The sequence below is a fragment of the Dendrobates tinctorius genome, unplaced genomic scaffold (assembly GCF_039654945.1).
Source record: "Dendrobates tinctorius isolate UK_male_01 unplaced genomic scaffold, ASM3965494v1 ptg000045l, whole genome shotgun sequence".
Taxonomy (NCBI): Eukaryota; Metazoa; Chordata; class Amphibia; order Anura; family Dendrobatidae; genus Dendrobates; species Dendrobates tinctorius.
The window spans coordinates 11,246,257-11,269,492 of NW_027361713.1; the positions used below are offsets into that span (position 1 = coordinate 11,246,257).

At 44.4% G+C, this 23,236-nt stretch overlaps 1 protein-coding gene across 3 annotated transcripts in view; it reads left to right on the forward strand.

Annotated features, from left to right (window-relative positions):
• The window catches only part of TADA2A (transcriptional adaptor 2A), a 252,718-nt gene that overhangs the window by 211,228 nt on the left and 18,254 nt on the right, over positions 1–23,236 (forward strand). For all 3 annotated transcript variants that reach the window (XM_073575616.1, XM_073575617.1, XM_073575618.1), the window contains one exon: positions 9,860–9,992. In XM_073575616.1, coding sequence (XP_073431717.1) covers positions 9,860–9,992 — 133 coding nt within the window. The remainder of the gene's footprint in view (positions 1–9,859; positions 9,993–23,236) is intronic.

Genomic DNA, 23,236 nt, shown 5'->3' on the forward strand with positions numbered 1-23,236 from the left:
GAAGATCGGTGTTTCATAAAACTAAGGATGACAGCAAAGTAGCCCCATCAATGGAAGACAAGGAATTTGTCACGATAATGGACAATGAGTTTCTTAAGGACGAGACCAATCACTGGGTTTTTCCCCTACCCTTCTGAGCTACCAGGGTAAGACTCCCAAACAATCGTGAACAAGCCTTGTCCAGGTTCAACTCTCTCCAGCGCACACTTAGCAACAAATCGGAGATGAAAGAACACATTGTCACCTTCATGAGCAATATATTCTGGAATAACCACGCGGAGCCAGCGCCCCCCTTAAAGGAAAACGAAGAGTGCTGGTACCTACCCTCATTCGGAGTATATCACCCACGGAAACCTAAGCAAATTAAAGTTGTCTTTGAGTCAAGCGCTAAACATCAAGGTGTATCTCTCAACGATGTCCTCCTCACGGGGCCTAACCTTACAAACAACCTAGTAGGAGTGTTGATGAGGTTCCGGAAAGAGCCCATCGCCATCACCGCCGACATTGAACAGATGTTCCACTGTTTCATAGTCAGAGAGGACCATAGGAATTTCCTCAGGTTCCTATGGTACAAGGACAATGACCCCAGCAAAGAGATGGTGGAGTATCGCATGAAGGTGCACATATTTGGGAACAGCCCTTCCCCAGCAGTGGCAACCTATGGCCTGCGGAGAACCGCTCAAGAAGGAGAGTCCGAATATGGAACAGATGCCAGAGACTTTGTAGAGAAAGACTTCTATGTAGATGATGGACTAAAATCTCTACCCAAAGAAGAAATGGCTATCGATCTACTCAAGAGGACCCAAGGTATACTGAACCAAGCTAAGCTTAGATTGCACAAAATTGCTTCAAACAGCCTGGCTGTCATGAGAGCCTTTGATTCAAGTGACCACGCACCAGGATTCAAGGACATAGACCTGGGACCAGACTGTTCACCTGTGCAGAGAAGCTTAGGCTTGAGGTGGAACCTGTCAGTCCATACCTTCAGTTTCCAAATCAACTGTGCAGACAAACCATTCACTAAACGTGGTGTCCTGTCAGTGGTGAATAGCTTATATGACCCACTGGGGTTCGTAGCACCAATTACCATACAAGGTTAATCCCTTCTGAGACAGCTTTCCGAAACCGTCAAGGACTGGGATGCCCCACTCCCTCCTGAGAAGGAACCGAAATGGGAAACCTGGAAGCAGTCTTTGTGTGCCTTGGATGAAATCCATATACCAAGATGCTATGCCAGAACCTCACTTGTTGCCAGCACTAGGACAGAACTCCATGTGTTCTCAGAAGCATCCACAGAAGCCATTGCAGCTGTCACCTACTTGAAGGTGACGGGTCCCGACAATCAAGATCACGTTGGATTCGTCTTCAGCAAGGCTAAGTTGGCTCCCAAGCCTGACCACACTATTCCCAGGCTTGAACTCTGTGCGACCGTGCTTGCAGTAGAACTCTCAGACTTTATACAGCACGATCTGGACACCAACATAGATGACGTGCAATACTACAGTGACAGTAAGGTTGTCTTAGGTTATATCTACAACCAAACAAGGCGCTTCTACGTGTACGTCAGTAACCGCATCGAGAGAATAAGGAGGTCTTCCAAGCCTGAACAATGGCACTAGATCCCTTCTGAACTTAATCCAGCTGACCATGCCACTAGACCTATGTCTATAAGGTCCTTTGCTAACTCTTCTTGGCTTTCAGGTCCTAAGTTTCTGTTGGTACAGAAGGGAAGTGAACGTGACCAGGAAGTCTTCAGCATCCAGGATCCGGATGGCGATCCAGAAGTCCGCTCCGAGGTCAGTGCTTTGGCGACAAACACTAAACCAACCTCCAGCCTCAGTTGCCAGTGCTTTGAACGCTTCTCCAATTGGATGAAACTCGTCAAGACTAAAGCAAGGTTAGTCCACATTGCAAGATCGTATCACAACTCATTTGGAGACAAAGACTGTCACGGCTGTCACGTCTGCCGTAAACCACTCTCTGCTGAGGACATTTCTCACTGGGAGTCCCTTATAATACGTTACGTCCAGCAGAGCGTATTCAGTACTGAATGGGAATGCCTACACCACAAACAGCAGATCCCTCTGAAAAGCCCCATTGCCCACTTGAATCCAGTAATTTCACCGACTTCTTCGGTTTGCTGAGAGTCGGTGGTCGTTTAAATCATGCCAAGATTGCAGCTTCAGAGCAACATCCTTGCATCTTTCCCACTAAACATCATATCACTGATCTACTGATCCGGCACTTTCATGAAAAAAGCGAGCACCACGGCAGGCAGATCACAGAAGGCAAGTTACGGTCTGCAGGGCTTTGGATCATAGGTATGAAAAGACATGTAGCAGGATCACTACATCGCTGTGTGCAATGTCGGAAAATTAGAGGAAAACAGGCACATCAACAAATGGCCGACCTGCCCTCTGACAGATTGAGTGTCGAGCCGCCTTTCGCCTACGTTGGCCTAGATGTCTTTGGGCCATGGATGGTATCTGCACGCAGAACTCGAGGTGGCCATGCCAACCGCAAACGATGGGCCGTACTATTCACTTGCATGAGTGTCCGTGCCGTCCACATAGAGGTAATAGAGTCTATGGACACATCCAGCCTGATCAACGCTCTCCGGCGGTTTCTAGCGATCAGAGGACCGGTGAAACAGTTGAGGTCCGACCGTGGAAGCAACTTCATCGGTGCATGTCGAGAGCTGGATATTGACATCAAGCCAATTCAGGATCAGCTGGCAGAAAGAGGTTGCACCTGGATCTTCAATCCTCCGCTTAGTTCTCACATGGGAGGTTCCTGGGAAAGGATGATCGGGATCTCACGCAACATCCTGAATTCTATGTTTAAGGACGTAAACTATTCAAGGCTTAAGCATGAGACCTTGGTTACTCTTCTGGCTGAAGTTTCTGCCATAATCAACTCAAGACCACTTGTCCCAGTGTCCGTGGATCCCGAAAAACCAACCATTCTTACGCCAGCTACTCTACTCACCCAAAAGATCGGGAACCCGCTAACAGTTAGTGGAGAGTTTACTCACGCAAACACCTACCAGAAACAGTGGAAACGTGTGCAGTACCTTGCTGACTACTTCTGGAACCGGTGGAGAAAGGAGTATCTCGTGATCCTCCAAGGAAGAAGGAAATGGTGACAGTAAACCGAACTTGAAAGAAGGAGACGTGGTACTAATGAAAGAACAACAAGCCCGATGGATCGACTGGCCTATGGGAATCGTTACAAAGACTTTCCCTAGTCAAGACGTTAAGGTCTGAAAGGTGGAGCTGAAGGTCCTTAGGAAAGGCGAGCCTAAGACATTTCAGAGGCCAATCCACGAGCTCGTATTGATACTACCAATTGAGGACATTCCGGTAGGATGAACCACGAACAGAACCCTGCCATACTACTTAGTTCATTGGATTATCGTTGGGTCGGAGACAGTTTGGCCTAGTGCGGCTTCTCCGATCCGAAGATGGGTTTTCATTGGATTGTCTCAGGAACTGTCATATACCTCATTTTGAAGTTGTCATTATTGCATGCATATTTGTATTTCCTTTCTAGGTTATTGAACATTACCTAAACAAAAAACATCAATATAGTAAAATCCCTTATGGAATTTCAGACGGGGAGTGTGCTGTTCCATCTAAAGTTATGACTATATGCTTATATAGATTGTGTTATGTTACCATTCTTTGTTTCAGTTTTGCATTTGGTCTGCTGCCACCTGCTGTCCTTTTTCTGTATAGCAGACTGCAGCTAATTAATTCTAGTACATGCCTTCCACTTCCAGGTCAGATCAGTCCTTCTCTTCCTGCCGGTGGCCATTACTAGTTTCATTTTCTCCTGGGAGAGACACTTACCAGGCTGTGAAAAGCATCAGTTTTTTTACCATAATTTCACATACAAATCCGTTGCTCACCTTGCTGCATCTTGCTGTACCACCTTGGTCGTTATACCTGCATTTCTGGAGAAGTACTGCATTACCAATCATACACTGTATGTCCAGATTTCCAATAAACAAGTCTGGACTTCACAATATCTGGTGTGTATCATCTCTCCGGACGCATGAACAGCAAAACGGCAACAATTGTCCTGTCTGCTCTGCATTGAGGAAACGGAAGGAATCTCTCCCAACCCACAATCAACTACACCTCCATTCGCCTCATGTGGGGACAGAACAGCACTTACATTGGGATTTTTGTGTAAATCCCACAAAAATTGTGATTCAGACGAAATCCCTGACGGTACCACTTGTCTACTGCAGACATGAGACCTGTTGGTGACTTGGTGACTTACTGATGGAGCCTGTGAAACCCTCTTATAACATGATCTTGCAGGCCACCGCACCCTAAGGTCATCAAATAACCTGAGGGTACCATTGCAGAAATTGGCTCCAACGATTATGATCATCGGTGGTTGACCCTCTTAAATGACCTTTTAACCACTTGGATAGTGTAATTTCACAACGCTATTTAAGGCGTTAATCGGCCTGTTCGGTTCCTAAAATATCTGGAGCTGATACCGTAGGGTGTCAGCTGCCACTGTTGGGAATTTCGGTCGTGGGGCGACACTAATTATTCCCAATCGGTCGGCGATGAGGGTATAAGGCCCCTTAATGACCATAGCTTTAATACATATTGGTGGTCATTAATTTGTTAAGGGGTTAACAAAAATGTATTATATATGTTTATATATGTGTGTATGTATAGTTTTGTCGTTCAGCATGAGAAGTTATAAAACTTTGCAAATCGCTTTATTAGGATTTGTTGTAATTCCAGTAGCAAAAATTGCACGCGTCTTCCCAGCCTGATTTTCCCTAGTCTGTTTTCCTTCTTTCAGCTGCATTTATATCAGTACGTACTCGTTCGGTGTACAGCTGATGGCAGTGAAAGTATTAGCACCTGTCTTCTCCTGAATGTTGTGCTTACCAGATCAGTCTCATTCAGCAGCTTATCCCGAGAGTTAATGAGACACATTACAGAGGTGCTGACCCTTTCATGATCTACAACCCCTGGCAAAAATTATGTAATCACCAGCCTTGGAGGATGTTCATTCAGTTTAATTTTGTAGAAAAAAAGCAGATCACAGACATGGCACAAAACTAAAGTCATTTCAAATGGCAACTTTCTGGCTTTAAGCAACACTAAAAGAAATCAAAAACAAAATATGTGGTAGTCCGTAATGGTTATTTTTTTTAACCAAACATAGGGAAAAAATTATGGAGTCACTCAATTCTGAGGGAAAAAATTATGGAATCACACTGTAAATTTTCATTCCCAAAACTAACATCTGCATCAAATTAGATCTGCTCGTTAGTCTGCATCTAAGAAGGAGTGATCACACTTTGGAGAGCTGTTGCACCAAGTGGACTGACATGAATCATGGCTCCAACATGAGAGATGTCAATTGAAACAAAGGAGAGGATAATCAAACTCTTAAAAGAGGGTAAATCATCACGCAATGTTTTTTTTATAAGATGTTGGTTGTTCACAGTCAGCTGTGTCTAAAATCTGGACCAAATACAAACAAAATGGGAAGGTTGTTAAAGGCAAACATACTGGTAGACAAAGGAAGACATCAAAGCGTCAAGACTGGAAACTTAAAGCAATAGGTCTCCAAAACAGGAAATGCACAGCAAAACAAGTGAGGAACGAATGTGTTGTGAGTTCATTTTCCCCTTCATTACTGAGGCCCGAGGAACTCCCTCTTCTGGTAAAGAAAGGTAGTGAGCCTGATTGTCAAACACCTGAGGCTGATGATTGTGACTGGCTGAGTGGAGTTACGGACTGGATATAATGCTGCCGACGCCCTTCTGCCCTGCGGGTGATTTCTCTGTGGGTTCCTTGGAGACCAGTCTGAATTCCTGCTCCTCCAAAGCTAAGTTTGCTGCTCGGCCTTTTGCTTTTGTGCTTTGACTTTGTTTTTGCTTTGTTTTTCTGGATTTCTGCCATTCCCTGCTGGGGTGTGCTGAATTCATTTAGCTCTGTCTTCTGAAAATACCTGAGTGCTGATTCAGTTTTGGAAGCCTAGCTGCTTCAGGGCCTTTTTCATATCAGCTGGTTGGCTTATGTCTTTGATAGGGTTTTGGCAGATTGCAGACAGCAGCCTTCCTGTCCTTTCCTATCTAGGTAGTTTTGTAGCCCCGTCTTTGCTCAGTCTATCTTTCTGTCTGTGTTAGTATTTTCATCTTGCTTCACCGTCATTATATGTTGGGGGCTGCCTATTGCTTTGGGGTCTGCTCTGGGGCAGTTTAGATTTCCCCTTTCTTTCTTTAGGCCTATGTATTTCTCCGGCTGTGATCGAGGGGTCTAGGGCATCGTAGGAACCCCCCACGGCTACTGCTAGTTGTGTTGATAGGTTCAGGGGTCTGCAATCTGATAGTTGCCAACTTCTCTGGTTTTCTGGACTTAGCTTGTATTTCTGCTTTTGCCTCCTACGGTGACTCATTCATAACACGAATGGGTGGAAACTGGAGTCAACGTCTGTAACCGAACTGTAAGAAACCGCCTAAAGGAAATGGGATTTACATACTGAAAAGCTAAACAAAAGCCATCATTAACACCTAAACAGAAAAAAACGAGGTTACAAACGGCTAAGGAAAAGCAATCGTGGACTGGATGAAAGTCATATTCAGTGATGAATCGTGAATCTGCATTGGGCAAGGTGATGATGCTGGAACTTTTGTTTGGTGCCGTTCCAATGAGATTTATAAAGATGACTGCCTGAAGAGAACATGCAAATTTCCATAGTCATTGATGATATGGGGCTGCATGTCAGGTAAAGGCACTGGGGAGGTGGCTGTCATTACATCTTCAATAAATGCACAAGTGTATGTTGATATTTTGGACACTTTTCTTATCCCATCAATTGAAAGGATGTTTGGGGAATCATTTTTCAAGATGATAATGCATCCTGCCATAGAGCAAAAACTGTGGAAACATTCCTTGAAATAAGACACATAAGGTCAATGTCATGGCCTGCAAATACAACCCCTGGCAAAAATTATGGAATGTCATGGCCTGCAAATACAACCCCTGGTAAAAATTATGGAATCACCGGCCTTGGAGGATGTTCATTCATTTGTTTAATTTTGTAGAAAAAAAGCAGATCACAGACATGGCACAAGCCTAAAGTCAATTCAAATGGCAACTTTCTGGCTTTAAAAAACACTAAAAGAAATCAAGAACAAAAAATGTGGTAGTCAGTAATGGTTACATTTTTAAACCAAGCATAGGGAAGAATTATGGAATCACTCAATTCTGAGGAAAAAATTATGGAATCATTAAAAACAAACCAACAAAAAAACACTCCCAACAGATCACTAGTATTTTGTTGCACCACCTCTGGCTTTTATAATAGCTTGCAGTTTCTGAGGCCTGGACTTAATGAGTGTCAAACAGTACTCTTCATCAATCCGTCTCCAACTTTCTCTGATTGCTGTTGCCAGATCAGCTTTGCAGGTTGGAGCCTTGTCATGGACCATTTTCTTCAACTTCCACCAAAGATTTTCAATTGGATTGAGATCCGGACTATTTGCAGGCCATGACATTGACCTTATGTGTCTTTTTTCAAGGAATGTTTTCACAGTTTTTGCTCTATTGCAGGATGCATTAACATCTTGTAAAATGATTTCATCATCCCCAAACATCATTTCAATTGATGGGATAAGAAAAGTGTCCAAAATATTAACATAAACTTCTGCATTTATTGAAGATGTAACGACAGCCATCTCCCCAGTGCCTTTACCTGACATGCAGCCCCATATCATCAATGACTGTGGAAATTTGCATGTTCTCTTCAGGCATTCATATTTATAAATTATTTCCTTTAAGCGGTTTCTTACAGTTTGGTCACAGACGTTGACTCCAGTTTCCTCCCATTCGTTCCTCTTTTGTTTTGTTGTGCCTTTCCTGTTTTGGAGACATATTGCTTTAAGTTTCCGGTCTTGACGCTTTGATGTCTTCCTTGGTCTACCAGTATGTTTGCCTTTAACAGCCTTCCCATGTTGTTTGTATTTGGTCTAGATTTTAGACACAGCTGACTGTGAACAACCAACATCTTTTGCAACATTGCGTGATGATTTACCCGCTTTTAAGAGTTTGATAATCCTCTGCTTTGTTTCAATTGACCTCTTTCGTGTTGGAGCCATGATTCATGTCAGTCCACTTGGTGCAACAGCTCTCCAAGGTGTGCTCACTCCTTTTTAGATGCAAACTAACTAGCAGATCTAATTTGATGCTGGTGCTAGTTTTGGGAATGAAAATTTACAGGGTGATTCCATAATTTTTCCTCAGATTTGAGTGATTCCATAATTTTTTCCCCATGCTTGGTTTAAAAAAGTAACCATTACTGACTACCACATTTTTAGCTCTTGATTTCTTTTGGTTTTTCTTAAATCCAGAAAGTTGTCAATTGAATTGACTTTAGTTTTGTGCCATGTCTGTGATCTGCTTTTTTTCTACAAAATTAAACAACTGAATGAACATCCTCCAAGGCCGGTGATTCCATAATTTTTGCCAGGGGTTGTAGTCTGGATCTCATTCCAATTGAAAATCTTTGGTGGAAGTTGAAGAAAATGGTTCATGACAAGGCTCCAACCTGCAAAGCTGATCTGGCAACAGCAATCAGAGAAAGTTGGAGCCGGATTGATGAAGAGTACTGTTTGACACTTATTAAGTCCATGCCTCAGAGACTGCAAGCTGTTATAAAAGCCAGAGGTGGTACAACAAAATACTAGTGATATGTTGGAGTGTTTTTTTGTTGGTTTGTTTTTCATGATTCCATAATTTTTTCCTCAGAACTGAGTGATTCCATAATTTTTTCCTATGCTTGGTTTAAAAAAGTAATCATTACTGACTACCATATTTTTTTGTTGGTTTCTTTTAGTGTTTCTTAAAGCCAGAAAGTTGCCATTTGAAATGACTTTCGTTTTGTGCCATGTCTGATCAGCTTTTTTTCTACAAAATTAAACAACTGAATGAACATCCTCCACGGCCGGTGATTCCATAATTTTTGCCAGGGGTTGTATACTCCAAATGAGTATATTCTGACATCAATCCAGCTAAAGGCAGGCAAAAAAGCTGGGGAAAAGCAGAGGTTTAAAAGACATTCACAATCATTTTTTTACAGGATTGAAAACAAATCTCCTAATAAAGTGAATTTGCAAACTTTCAAAAAAATTTTCTTGTCTTGGTCAAAATTGTTGCTTTTGTTTTTATACGTAAAAAAGTTACTGTTTCATCTTTTCAGGGCGCCATAGAATTAAAACCCATGTGCACGAGCCTCCTGCAGCAATGCTGCTGCAGCCATTTAGCGGCTACTGAAAACACTACCTTATCAATCACTGGAAGCCAGCACTAACATCGCTGGAATGTTTTTATTTTTTTATTGGGCCCTGAATTGAATTAGCAGTTGTACCAAAGCAAAGAACCCCTTTAATTCGAAGCTTTAGACTAAAATTGCACAATAACTTCATACATTAAATTGCGAGTAGTATTTCCTTGCCGTAAGTTTCCATTTTTTAAATGGAAAGGACTTTGAAAGATCTTTCCATAAATCAGTAATACAGATGAATATTTGAAATGATTATATTTCTTATCAGGAAAATGTGCCACTTCTTCCCCTACCTCTTGATCTTGTCACTTCTTCCCCTACCTCTTGATCTTGTCATCCACTCTGCAGGATTTAGCTCTGATTTGAGCTGTTTTTACAGAGGGAGAAATTGGTGAAAATGCATGATACAAAACGTGTAATGGCCAGAAGCAGTGTTATTCCTCATATACACACTGAAAAATGACTTAAAAGTGCAGTTACATTCTCTGCTTTTGCTTCTTCTCTTCAATAATTTACCTTTACTGTTTTGCAAAAGGTTCAAAGATTTATGATCGCCTAAAGAATTCTCGAGAAGAAGAGCGCTTGAAACGGAACATGCTATCGGAAGTTCTTCAGTATATACACGATGGCAATGCTTGCCAACAGTGGCTCAAGAGACAAGCAGCTATGTAAGTTTGTTTTTAGTGGGAAGGAATGTGAAGTGGGATCAAAAATGGGAGAGGAGTCATCACATCTTTTTTTTAAGTCCCAAATGGGGCATTCTTTATCCTTGCACTTTGGCTGATACTGTGGAGTTTTACTGAACATAAATGCCTACTAATGTATTATGTTCTCTACATGTTCTAATAGGGCTTATACTGGTGACAGGTTTCCAGCAACTCTGGTCACAGTGACACAGATGACCACTTTTTTGTACAACCCCTTAAGAACTGAGCCACTCTGTACATTAACCCCTTTCTGAGATCGGACGTAATGATCCGTCCATGTGACCTGGGCCAATTTGACCATGGACGGATCTTTACGTCATTGTGATTGGCCACGCTCACTGATTCTGACAGCTGACACCCGGCACTAGGTGCCAGGAGTGGTCGCAGACCGCTCTCGGCACTTTAACCCCCGAAATACTAAATACTGCAATCGAACATGAATGCGGCTTTCCGGAAGCCGGCAGAGGGCTGACATCCCCTCTGCCTTTAGATCGGAGACCCCACGGCGTGACGCAGGGTCCCAATCGTTGCCATGGTGAGTGGATGTCGTCATGACAACATCTGGGTCACCAGAGCTAAGAAACTTGTTGATCATGCGCAGTGCATGATCAGCAAGTCTCTCTGTCAGTGCAGCGCTGACAGCTTTTCTCTGGCATGGCAATGGCGCTTCATCTTCATGCTATAGAAGTGATCAGCCTGCAAAAAAAATGTAAAAATATAAAAAAAATACATATATTATATCTCTAAATAAATATTTGAATGAAAAAAAATCTAAACAATAAAAGTACACGTTTGGTATCGCCGCATCCGCAACGACCCGACCTATTAAACAGTCCCAGTAGTTAACCCCTTTAGTGAACACCATTAAAAAAAAAAAGGCAAAAATCAATGCTTTATCATACCGCCGAACAAAAAGTGGAATAAAGCAATCAAAAAAACGGATATAAATAAACATGGTTACGCTGAAAACGTCATCTTGTCCCAAAAAAACAAGCCGCCATACAGCTCCATCAGTGGAAAAATAAAAGTTATAGCTCTCAGAATAAAGTGATGCAAAAATAATTACTTTTTCTATAAAATAAATGTTATTGTATAAAAGTGCCAAAACATAAAAAAAGATACAAATGAGTTATCTCTGTAATCATACTAACCCAAAGAATAAAACTGCCTTATCAATTGTACCACACACGGAACAGTATAAACGCCTCCCTCCCCCAAGAAAAGAAATTCATGAATTGCTGGTTTTTGTTCACTCTGCCTCCCATATATCGGAATAAAAAGCGATCAAAAAATGCTATGTGCTCGAAAATGGTACCAAAAAAACGTCAGCTAGTCCCGCAAAAAACAAGACCTCACATGACTCTGTGGGCCAAAGTATGGAAAAAGTATAGCTCTCAAAATGTGGTGATGCAAAAATAATTTTTTGCAATAAAAAGAATTTTTTAGTGTGTGACAGCAACCTAATATAAAAACCCGCTATAACACCTCTTTCACATGTCCTGATACTTCCGGTACAGGAGATGTCAGTGTCTGTGTTTGTAATACGTGTGACACACGTTTGCCACATCAGTGGCACACGGACGGGCGCCAGAAAAAAGCATTACAGTAAGCGCTGTTCCCCCGGCACCGGGTGCTGAACAAAGCTCTCATCATTCTCCCCTGTTCTGCTGGCGATCAGCGCGAGCAGGGGAAAATAATGAGTAATATTGAAGTAATAAAAGAGACAGCAGATAGCGGCTGATGGGACTATTACTCCAATCAACCTACCCCTGCTTCTGCTAATAGCAGTGACAGCAGGAGCAGCTGATCAGCCGCTGTCTGCGCTAGAAATAAATACATGAAAAAAACGACGGGGGTTCCCCTGTACTTTTTATAACCAGCCAGGCAGAACTCACAGCTGTGGGCTGAAACCCCCAGCTGTCAGCTTCAGCAAGGCTGGTTATCAAGAATAGAGGGGTCCCCACGCTGTTTGTTTTTTTTGTTTTTTTGTTTCAATTATTTAAATTAATAATTAAAAACTAAACCGCATGAGGTCCCCCCATTTTTAACAACCAGCATTGCTAAAGCTCACAGCTGAGGGCTGGTATTCTCAGGCTGATAAGGAGCCATGGATACTGACCACCCCAGCCTGAAAATAGAAGCCTACAGCTGCCCAGAAAAGGCACATCTATTAGATGCGCCAATTCTGATGCTTTGCCTGGCTCTTTTCACTTGCCCTGTAGCGGTGGCAAGTGGGGTTCATATTTGTGGGGCTGATATCACTTTTGTATTGTCAGGTGGCATCAAGTCCACGGCTTAGTAATGGAGAGGTGTCTATTAGCTGCTGGGAACGCAGCCTCAGTGTCTGCGGTGACGTCATAGAGGTTAACTCCCATCACTGGGCTCTGTTCCCAGCCGGGCTGAGTTGTTGTGAGATCCCTGCTAGCATCAGTGCCGGGGAACAGCGCTTACTGTAATGCTTTTTCCCCAGCGCTGATGCATGTCACATATTTGTTTACTGTAATTTGTATGTAACCCCTTCTCATGTACAGCACCATGGAATCAATGGTGCTATATAAATAAATAATAATGGATGACATCCATGTGTGTTATGTGTATGCACATGTGCAGGACATTTTGTGGCCTGTGCTGACATTAAAAAAAGGACATGTCAGCGTGTTTTGCCCACGGACACATGGTCCGTGGAAACACACTGACGTGCACAGACCCATTCACTTGAATAGGCAAATAGCGCTCCATTCCTCCTGAGTCTCTTCATATGGCTAAGTTGTACTGTACAGCCACATATCGAGTATTGCCACATTGTAGAAATTGTGGGACAAATTTTGGTGCCATTTTTACCCATTTTTTGTGCAAAAATGTAAAACCTTTGGCTAAAACAAAATTTTGGTAATAAAAATGTTATTTTGTCTTCACTGCCCAATGGTATAAAATTCTGTGACACACCCATGGTGTCAATATGATCACTGCACCCCTAGTTGAATTCATTGAGAGATGTAGTTCATAAAATGTGGTCACTTATGGGGGATTCTGGTGTTCTCGCACCTCATGGGCTCTCCCAGTGGGTCATGGCATCTGCAAACCATAACAGTAAAATTTGGCGCTCTTTGCCTTATGAGCTTTGCACTGTGCCTGAAAAATATTTCCCGATTACACGCAGGGTATTGGTACACTCAGGAAAAAATGGACCTCAGTTTGTTGTAAAAAAAAATTCCAATTAACCCTTAGAAAAATTAAAAACTTGGGGCTAAGACAACATTTTAGTGGTAAAAATGTAATTTATTCTTTCTTCATCGCTCAGAGGTATAAAATTCTGTGAGGCACATGTGGTGTCAATATGATCACTGCACCCCTATATGAATTCATTGAGGAGTGTAGTTTGTAAAATGAGTTCACATATAGGGGCTTTCTGTTGTTCGGGCACCTCAGGCTCTATCAATGTGATATGGCACCCTCAAACCATTCCAGTAAAATCAGCATCAGTGATCAGCGGAGACCTTATTGACGTTACCGCGGGTCACTGAGACTGCGTTTCTGGCCTGACTGAACTGCTGTGACCCCCCTCCAGTAAGAGGTGAGTTCATTGCGGTGAATTTTAACATCCAGGGGTCCGTCCATCTCTACTCGTGGCAACACAAGTAGTCTGAGCTATCAAAATATAAATAAATGAATCAAATCAGTAAACCACATAAGAAATAAAAATTGTAATGACAGAATTACCGGTACATTTTTTTGCCACCTCAACATTTCAATAATTGCAATAAGAGGCTACCACAATTTCGTATGTACCCCAAAATGGTATCAATAAAAATGTCTATTCGGGGCGCAAAAAATTAAGCCATAACACTTTGGGTATCAAAAAATGGCAACAAACGCAAAAAAAATTTTTCATATAAATTTCAAATTTTTCTTCGCAACTCAAAAAAAAATAAAGTAGACATGTTTGGCATCTGTGTACTCAAACTGACTTGAGAGTTCATTTTGACTGGTCCGTTTTACCATATAGTGAACATGGTAAATAAAAAAAACAATTGTGGCATTTTTTTTTTGCATTTTCACCGCACTTGGAATTTTTTTAACCTGTTTTCCAAAGTACAATATATGGTAAAATCAATGGTGCCATTCAAAAGTGCAACTCGTCCAACAAAAAGCAAACCCTTACACGGCTATATTGACAAAAACATAAAAAAGTTCTGACTCTTGGAAGAAGGGGAGGAAAAATAGAAAATGGCCATTGCATGAAGGGATTAAGCGAACACATTGTTGAAGTAGCCTCTAAATTTTTGACTGCTTTCAGTCTTTTTGGGTAGAAGTCTAACAGCATGCCACATGTAGTATTGGCAATCTGGGAGTTGGAAGTTTCGCCCCCAGCAGTTTGCCCCCAGCAGTTCGCCCCCAGCAGTTCGCCCCCAGGTACACTTCGCCCCCGAACATTTCGCCCCCAGCATTTCGCCCCCAGGTTGTTTCGCCCCCGCACATTTCGCCCCCGCACATTTCGCCCCCAGCAGTTCGCCCCGCACATTTCGCCCCCAGCAGTTCGCCCCCGGATGTTTCGCCCCCGGATGTTTCGCCCCCAGCAGTTCGCCCCTGGATGTTTCGCCCCCGGATGTTTCGCCCCCAGCAGTTCGCCCCCGGATGTTTCACCCCCAGCAGTTCGCCCCTGGATGTTTCGCCCCCAGCAGTTCGCCCCGGATGTTTCGCCCCCGGATGTTTCGCCCCCAGCAGTTCGCCCCCGGATGTTTCGCCCCCAGCAGTTCGCCCCTGGATGTTTCGCCCCCAGCAGTTCGCCCCCGGATGTTTCGCCCCTGGATGTTTCGCCCCCTGTCAGTTCGTCCCCAGCAGTTCATCCCTGGATGTTTTGCCTCTAGCAATTTGCTCCTGGATCTTTCGCATCCGGGAAAGACCTGCCTGAACTGAACATTGGCAGGTTTGCTTATCACTAATAATACACCATATGAGTCTAAGATATACAATTCTGATCAAATTAGTTTTTTTTATTCTCAAACTTTGTTTTCTAGATGAGTAATTTTACAAACAGACAGGAAAATAGTAGGATTTCATTGGTTACTAAGGAGGTCGTGCCCCCTTGGAGCAGAACGGATCCTGGCTCCCTATGATACATTCAGGGCTGCTTGTTCACAGCCCTCTGCAAAGCTCCCCTTCACCCTCCGCTCATGTGCTCTGTCCTGGACAAGAGGAGGGCTCCCCCCTGCCTGTGTAAAGCCGTTACAGGACGGAACACATAGGGGGGGCTTTACAGAGGGCTGTAAACCAGCAGCCCTTTATACATCATAGGGAATATATTGTTAGCTGCATGCTCCTGTGCAGCCACGCCCTCTAGAATCCATCCACAAGTACTGCTATTAAGGAGAAACAACCTCCTTAGCAACCACTGAAATCCTGCAGCACATGGAGCTTTAACTTGGATGAGACTTTTCACACAGAAGTGAAGCTGCTGGAAGGTCTCCTTTGGAAATGAATATCATGGGCACAGGTACTATAACATAACATGTTTTTTGTAGAGTTATGCTTTAACTGTATATATCAAAACTGTTTTAACAAGAAACATAAAAAGGTATAGAGGGGAAGGAGTAGAGAAAAAGAGAAAATACAAATTGCAGGTTATAATGCTTGAATTATTTTACAGCTAAAAACACTGCTCTCAAAACATACAATATGTGACCATGAACTAAAAATCAAAGCTGTAGGCAATGCCTCTCAGATAATCCATCAAGCTTCTATTATCGAAATCTTGCACGATACGTTTAACCCTTGCTGAAATTGCAGCATACTTTTTGTTTCTTGCAGCGATGGGATTTCCTGCTATTATCTGAATAATTTCAAAACTATGGAGCTCTTGCTGATGTTTCAGTCAGTTAATGAACTGGTATATATTTTGGAAAAGAGTACCACATGCTTCTCGAAAGCTACGGTGCCATCCTTCGACATCATTATTTGTTCGCTGTTGATCATTCAATGTTCGTTCATACACATTCCAGAATTGAACTGGAAACAAAGGTGCTTGACGTCCTCTGCGATTCATTCAACCAATATACGTATCTTCATAATAGCTGGCAATGGGTATGGCTTCTTGTGGAAAGTCAGGATCTTCCACCAATTCTTCAAATGATTGCACAACATTCTGTGGTGGTAGAAAGGCCAGGGCAGGTATCATGCGTATCCAACGGGCAAATTCATGGTCACCTTGGTATTGCATCTTGAGTCCTTCATTTTGAACTTTACGCCAAACCGACTGTGATAGGTGGAAAAAGCAACCAGTCTTCCCAAGGTTGGGGAATTCACTTTCAAATGCCTGTATTGCAGCTAGTTCAAAATCCAACATCAGGTTGTCTGGCTGCAGTCCAGGCTGCAAGTTCTTCAGCTCTTGCAGCAACCTCTGGTATGTAGAACGGCTCTTGTCTGTCAGCAAGGTGTACACTACAGGAACAACAAGGCCGCTGTGGACTACATGGATTGTGTAAAGTTGCTTAAACAAGGCTGGTGTAGTGAAAAACATGCCATCAGCAAACCACTCTTTACTTTGTGCCAGTAGATGGAGATTGTCTCTTGTTCCAAATATCAACATACGGCTGTGTCCATTTCCTAATTTAAAATGAAAGTATTAGTAGAGGAAATAACAGGAAAAGTGTAACAAGCAGCAGACAGAGTTTTGGGATAAATTCACAAAAAAAATATCCTAATCAGAAGCCTCTGTTCATATCTCACATTAAATACTCACATTTTGCTCCAGATTTTCTGATTTCATAATAAAAAAACTGAAGCAAAATCTAGTGTGAAGGGGCCATCCAATAGTTTTTTACAACATATATTGTCCCAGTGGAAAATTATATATTTTTGTTTAAAATTAAAATTACTTCCAAACTTGAAATAGGTCACATTTTTAGGGTACCTTTAGACCCTTCAACTAGACGGCCGTTCAGCACGGCCGATCGCCACTATGCTGAACGGGCCGTCTAGTTGACAGCCGCATCCAGATGCGGCGTGCAGCTGGACGTCTGAATGAACGACTGGGCGGTCCGCCCGCCTGAATGGGGCATTCCATTCAGGCGGCTGGGCGCGCTAGTCGTCGGGTGGGCAGCGCGGACGTTCGTGACATCCGGGGGCGAACTGCTGGGGGCGAACTGCTGGGAGCGAAACATCCGGGGCGAACTGCTGGGGGCGAAACATCCGGGGGCGAAACATCCGGGGGCGAAACATCCGGGGGCGAACTGCTGGGGGTGAAACATCCGGGGGCGAACTGCTGGGGGCGAAACATGCGGGGGCGAAACATCCGGGGGCGAACTGCTGGGGGCGAAACATCCGGGGGCGAAACATCCGGGGCGAACTGCTGGGGGCGAAACATCCGGGGGCGAACTGCTGGGGGCGAAACATCCGGGGGCGAACTGCTGGGGGCGAAATGTGCGGGGGCGAAATGTGCGGGGGGCGAAACAACCTGGGGGCGAAATGCTGGGGGCGAAATATTCGGGGGCGAAGTGTACCTGGGGGCGAACTGCTGGGGGCTAACTGCTGGGGGCGAACTGCTGGGGGCGAAACTTCCTAAAACCGGCAATCTTTGCCCACTTTCCTTGTAGTAGTGCTCCAAATCTCATATTGTGAAGGCATGTCCTGTGTACAGCCTTCTTCAGGTCAACCCACTGATTTTAAAATGGATTCAGGTCTGGACTATGGCTGAGCCATTCCAAGCTCCTTCAGGCAAAGCTATTTTTTCTTGGTTTAGAGGTATGCTCATGGTCGTTGTCTTACTGAAAGGTGAAATTCCTCTACATATACAGCTATTTACCCGGGGCCTGACGATTTTGTTGCAAAACTGAAAGGTATTTGGAAATGTTCATAATTCCCTCTATCTTGATTAAAACCCCAGTTCCAGATGACAAATAACTGCCTCAAATGCTTCAAAGTGGGTATAAAGTTATTTTGATCATTTGCAGTTTTGGCCTTGCAGCAAAACATACCTTTTGGAATTATGGCCAAAAAGATCAAGCTTGGTCTCATCAGACCCTAACACATTTTCCCACACGCGTTTACTCTGTCGCCTCATTGGGGGACACAGAACCATGGGTGTTATGCTGCTGTCCACTAGGAGGCGACACTATGCATAATCTGAAAAAGATTAACTCTGGCTCCTCCTCTGCAGTATACACCCCTGGACGGCATCAGCCTTCTCCAGTTTTTGCTTAGTGTCGCAAGGAGGCACACCTAAAGGATTTTTCTTTTCTCTTTTTTTTTTCTTCGGATAACAGATGAAGAAAAGTGGGTCTCCTCAGTGAGACTCCCGGCATGGCTCCTTCCTCGGCCCCCTATTATGGGTGCCCAGTTGAAGTTGAGATGGCGGTTCCCCATGTCGCTCCTTCCCCAGTCCTGCGGGTGCTGGTTCGAAGTTGAGACCCCCTCCTTCCCCAATTCCTTTTGGTCTTGGGTTGAGGTCGAGGCGAGGAAGAAGCCCCCTGACGGTGACAGTAGCACCCTCCCTAATCCCTTCCTGGGAATAGAAATCTATTTAGGCCGCGGCTTTGGCCTAGCTGAGGTCGCCGCCTCCTCTCTGCCCTCCGGCCCGCTCCCCGGATGACAAATATGACACTCCACAGTGTCATAGAAGGGGCGGATCAAGGCAGAAAGGGCATGTTTTTTCACATCTCTGCGCGCTCTTTCTCAGCTCTCCGCCCCCTTCTTCTCCCTCATCTCTTCGGCAGCCATCTTCGCTGCAGCAGACGCTGTCCCATACAGCAGCAGCAAAGCCAGCAGTCTCCCGGGGGCACAGGACTGTGAATTGTCAGCGCTGGACCTAGGGGCACACTAGTGGGGTAAGATCACAGCCGGGTTCTCTTTACTCGGCTGTGAATCCATATTACCTACAAGGTTTTCCTATAGCTCCCCTGCGTAGTCACCCCTGTACAGTGTTCTGCTAGCCAGCCTCTGTGCACTATGCCGGGCTCAAGGAAAAGAACCAGGCAGGACTGTTTTTATGCTTTCTGCACAGCCTGCAAAGCCACTCTCCCCAGTGGCAGCACGTACCCGCACTGCAAGGATTGTATCCAAAATACTGGGTCAGAGCCCCAGGAAGCCCCTATCATTGCTTCAGCGGCCGCTACCACGCCGGAATGGGCTACCCAGATGTCGCAGTTCATGACACAGCCCATAGATAACCTGACCTCCACATTACTCCAGGCTCTGCAGGGTCATGTTTCGCCTATGAGTGTTACCCAGCAAGGGACAGCTCCATCCAGGGACAGGCCGTTTCTGGCTCTCCCAGACGTAAGCGGACCCACAGGTCGCGTTCCTCTGCATCCTCCCATAGCACATGGTCATCCCCCTCCAGGGAGAGACACCATGGTCCCAGGTCGCCTAGACCGTCCCCTACCAGAGACAGACAACGCAGATCTCCGCAAGAAGACCTCCGCCCCAGCTCACCCACCAGGGAACACCTGAGCGATACGCAGGATTCGGAAGGCATCTGTGACTCCGACTCAGACAATGAGACAGAGAGGTCTCTGGTCCCTTGTCCCCCTAGCAACACAGCGCTAGTTGAGGACATAATCTCTTCCATCCATCGGGTGCTGGACATTTCCAATCCAACCCCGGAAGTCCCAGAACACAAGATTTGCTTTGAAGGTGTTCTGAAACCACCTAAGGTTTTCACTAACCACCCGGAATTTCAAACGATCCTTACCAAGCAGTTTGCACAGCCTGATAAAAAATTCACCAATCGTAAATATTTAGAAGCTAGGTACCCCTTCCCACAAAAGGACACCAAACAGTGGACAGATCCACCCGAAGTGGACCCCCCAGTCTCTAGACTAGCAGCACAGACCCTCCTCTCACTGCCAGATAGCTCAACCCTCAGGGACGCAGCAGACCGACAGGTAGAACGCATGGCTCGCTCAGTGTTCGAAGCGGCAGGGGCCTCCCTGGCCGCCGCGTTCGCTTTAGTTTCGGCGGCCACGGCCATTCTGGCTTGGGCCAAAACATTGCAAGATGGCCTTCAAACTTCAAATCCTCAGCTGTCGGACCATGCGGTTCAAGTAGCAGTAGTAGCAGATTACATGCTTCATGCAGCCCTTGACTCCACAAGAGATGTAGCGGGGATAGCAGCAAACGTCATCACAATTCGGCGTATCCTCTGGCTGCGGGAATGGAAAGCGGATGCGGCCTCAAAGAAATCCCTCACGCATCTCCCGTACTGCAGTGGACGGCTTTTCGGTGAAAAGTTGGACACAATGATATCCAACGCCACTGGGGGTAAGAGTACCTCTCTCCCTCAACTCAAACCTAAACACACGTTTAAACGGCGTAACCAAACACGATTCCGATCCTTTCGGAAATCTTCGGGCTGGTCAGTCTCGCGCCCTGCACAAAATCGTAACCGCTCTCCACGCAGGGACAACCCACGGGCGGCGCTGAGGCCGGACAGGACCTGGCAGTCGAAAGCAGGCCAGGCGAAGCCCAAAGGAGGAAAACCTCAGAACTTCGCTTCATCATGACTCACTAACTCCGGAAGACACCCCACCAGTAGGCGGACGACTTCTACTCTTTCAGCAAGTCTGGCTGCCTATTACAGAAGACAGGTGGGTCAGGGAAATAGTGTCTTCCGGATACAAGATAGAGTTCACTTCCAGTCCACCGAACTGGTTCTTCCTCTCTGTTTCACCAAAACCGCCAGACAAGGCTCGTGCCTTTCACCAGGCGGTCTCCTCTCTCTTTCAAGCAGAAGTAGTAGTACTGATTCCCACGACCGAACGCTTCCGAGGGTTCTACTCCAATCTATTCGTAGTCCCCAAGAAAGGAGGCAGCGTCCGGCCCATACTAGACCTAAAACAACTCAACAAATATGTACGGGTCCATCACATCCCTTTGCCCGGTTCCGGTTCATAGAGTGGAGAAGGCTCTGCATACGCTTGACCTCGTCAGGGCATTGCGTATATACGTGTCTAGGACTGCACCCTTCCGGAAGTCTGATTCCCTTTTCCTTCTTCCGGAAGGCGTTCGAAAGGGTCTGCCAGCTTCCAAAGCCACCCTTGCCAGGTGGATCAAGTCCACCATACAAGAGGCTTTCCGCCTTAACAATTCTCCTCTTCCAGCCGGTATCACAGCACACTCTACGCAGGCAGTAGGGGCCTCCTGGGCCATTCGGCACCAGGCATCGGCACAACAAGTGTGTAAGGCGGCCACTTGGACTAGCCTACACACGTTTACGAAACACTACAGTATTCATACCCAGTCCTCAGCGGACGCGAGCCTGGGTAGACTGGTTCTGCAGGCGGCAGTGCCCCAAGTTTAGGGACCTGCTAGCACACTATTCGTCCATTGCTTCCCACCCAGGGACTGCTTTGGGACGTCCCATGGTTCTGTGTCCCCCAATGAGGCGACAGAGTAAAGGAGATTTTTTTGTACTCACCGTAAAATCTTTCTCTTAACCTCTAATTGGGGGACACAGCTCCCACCCTGTTGCCCTTACGGGCCGTTGTTTACGGTTGAGTTCTCATATTGTTCTTTGAGCTCGTACATAGTTGCCTTCTTACAGGCATGGTTATGTCATTTTCTGTTACGTTCCTCCTAATGCTTTTGCACAAAACTGGAGAAGGCTGACGCCGTCCAGGGGTGTATACTGCAGAGAAGGAGACATAGTTAATCTTTTTCAGATTATGCATAGTGTCGCCTCCTAGTGGACAGCAGCATAACATCCATGGTTCTGTGTCCCCCAATTAGAGGCTAAGAGAAAGAGATTTTACGGTGAGTACACAAAAAACTCCTTTTTTAAATGTAGGTCACCCTACAGGTTAGACATATGAAGAATACAGGAAATTGTTATTATATACAGTACACAGCCAGTACTTACCAGAAATTTCTGCAGCTCCTTTCATGTTGCTATTGGTCTCTTGACAGCCATTTGAACTTTGTTTTTCAGCAATGTTTGAAGGATGTTTAGTTTTTGGTAATGTTACTGTTTTTCCAGATTTAAACCACATCTTGATGACCATCTTCACATTGTTCCATGCTATATCTTATGCCCTGGAAAAATGTTTTGCACCCTTTTCCTTACTGGCCAGTTTCAACAATGTGATTCCTTTACTGTGTTTGTAAATTGGTATCTGACCATGGCTTTTACTGTTAAATGCAAATAAGAGAATGTTAAGAAAATTATTTTAGAACAGCTAACCTTTTGTATAGGGGTTATTAAGAATCATGGTAAATTATGGCAGCTGTGTACTGACTAACTTTATTCATGAGTATAAATATGATTAACCAATTCTGAACATAACCGCTCCAATTCTAAGATCGTGTTCACACTTATTGAACCACATTATTTTCGTTTTGGTATTTTTATTTTTACTCTCATAATGATTTGTTTGTTTCCCAATGGAATTGCACAGATTTTGGGTGTCAATAAAGGTGGAAAAAGTACAGAAATAATTCCGAGATGATTTTTCTTTGTATGATATTTTACATGATATCCCGACGCTTTTTATATTCTCTGTACATACAGTGGGGAAAAAAGTATTTAGTCAGCCACCAATTGTGCAAGTTCTCCCACTTAAAAAGATGAGAGGCCTGTAATTGACATCATAGGTAGACCACAACTATGAGAGTCAAAATGAGAAAACAAATCCAGAAAATCACCTTGTCTGATTTGGCAAGATTTATTTTGAAAATTATGGTGGAAAATAAGTATTTGGTCACCTAAAAAACATGCAAGATTTCTGGCTCTCACCGGACCTGTAACTTCTTATTTAAGAGGCTCCTCTGTCCTCCACTCATTGCCTGTAGTAATGGCACCTATTTGAACTTGTTATCAGGGCTGTGGAGTCGGTAAGCCAAACCTGCGACTCCGACTCCTCAATTTCCCTTACTCTCCGACTCCACGACTCCGACTCCCACATATATTGCTTATATTTAAGTGAAAAATTTATTGTAGTACAATGTGAACATCAGACATTTAATCATTTCTATGATCCAATAATCAAGATATTTAGATAGAACATAATATCTATTTATTGGAATACAACTTTAGAACACAAAAAACTGTAATAAATTGTAAATATGTATTACACTGTATACATGTACATGTATACGGTACAGACCAAAGTTTGGGCACACCTTCTCATTCAAAGAGTTTTCTTTATTTTCATGACTATGAAAATTGTAGATTCATTCTGAAGGCATCAAAACAATGAGTTAACACATGTGGA